At 39.8% G+C, this 1,448-nt stretch overlaps 1 protein-coding gene across 1 annotated transcript in view; it reads right to left on the reverse strand.

Moving 5' to 3' along the window:
• The window catches only part of nmur3 (neuromedin U receptor 3), a 2,496-nt gene extending 1,279 nt beyond the window's left edge, over positions 1–1,217 (reverse strand). The window contains exon 1 of the mRNA XM_072452310.1: positions 371–1,217. Within this exon, the coding sequence (XP_072308411.1) occupies positions 371–1,214 (844 nt within the window). The 5' untranslated portion in view covers positions 1,215–1,217. The remainder of the gene's footprint in view (positions 1–370) is intronic.
• Positions 1,218–1,448: the final 231 nt, after the last annotated feature.

Raw genomic sequence — 1,448 nt, forward strand, 5'->3', positions numbered from 1 at the left:
AGTTACTTTTTAGCCACATTTTAGTATCAACTAAAACATGTTTTAATGATTAGAAAGCTATGAGGGAATGAGTTTTATAATACTGTAATGCAATAATAATTCAGATATTTATTATATTTTAGATACCGGTAAGTCTTTTGTGAAGTGAAGACTAGTTATGCATTTGATAAGCTAGGGTCAATTCCTGAGAATCCATAATGGATTTTTTATAATTTAGGTATGTGGCTAAATGAGGTTTTACCAAATAATCCATATAAACAATACACAATGCTTTCATCCTGACTGTGCTTGAAAATATCTCTGCATCATCATCAAAGGGACTATATGTTCAAGTCTCAGTTTTAAAACATAAAGCTAAATAGACACTTACAGAGCATTTTGATGACCTGCCTCCTGCGTCCATTCTCTGCACTGATTTTGATTTGAGTGTGGCTGCTGTAGCTGCTGTCCAGGATCTCTCTGCGGTTGCGCTGCTCCCTGCCCAAATGGTGACCCATGACCAGGTAGAGAAGGCTGATCACAGTCATTGGTATAAAATAAAAGCAAACGGTCGTGATTTGCATGACCATGTTATAAATCCACAAAGGTCTGAGCACAGTGCATATTGAAGACTCCTCCTTCTGTTCCGGTAGGTAGAAGATGCCATGTAACAAGGTATTGGGTATCGCACAGATCATTGATACGACCCAAACGACAGAAATAACCTTTTTGGCGTGCTGGTTTGTGGACAAGTAGCGTGTCTTGAGTGGATACACAACGGCGATGTACCTCTCCACGCTCAGTGCAGTTACATTGAGAATGGAAGCAAAGCAAACTGTCTCAAAAAGAAAAGTCTTGAAGTAGCATCCGCCCTCTCCGAAAGGGAAAGGGTAGTTCTGCCAAAGATCGTACAGCTCCAAAGGCATCCCAAACATTAGCACAAGCAAGTCTGAAACTGCGAGGCTGACAAGGTAAAGGTTGGTGGGGTTGCGCATCTTTTTGTGCATGGCAATGACGGCACATGTAAGTAGATTTCCAGAGAGGCCGGTTAAGAAGATAAGTGTGTAGATGCTGGCGACTTGGAGGAAAAATGGCGACCGTTTTGGCCCCAGGATGTCATAAAGGTTGATTTCAACAAATTGCTCACTTGAATTTCTTCCAGTGCTGTTCATGGGTAGGCTAGTGTTGAGAAACATCTTGGACAAGTTGGAGGATACCATCAAAGAGTGTTCCATTTCTGAGAGAACTTAAAACAAATCAAGAAAAGAGGTCATCGTATCCTGCCTTGGATTTTGGAGGAATCTTGTTTAATAATGAACCTTTCCTGCAAAAGGAAAGAAAGAAAAAAATAAAATCACTTGATTTGTTCATTTCATCTTTATTTCATTTAATTAACTTTTCTTTAAGCGTTTTACATAAAGCACTCACTTTGAGGATGAAAGCTCACTGAGCCACAAACATGCCATAGA

The sequence above is a fragment of the Eucyclogobius newberryi genome, unplaced genomic scaffold, assembly GCF_026437365.1.
Source record: "Eucyclogobius newberryi isolate DKJ021-1_F unplaced genomic scaffold, fEucNew1.0.hap1 SCAF_19, whole genome shotgun sequence".
NCBI classification, from domain to species: domain Eukaryota; kingdom Metazoa; phylum Chordata; class Actinopteri; order Gobiiformes; family Gobiidae; genus Eucyclogobius; species Eucyclogobius newberryi.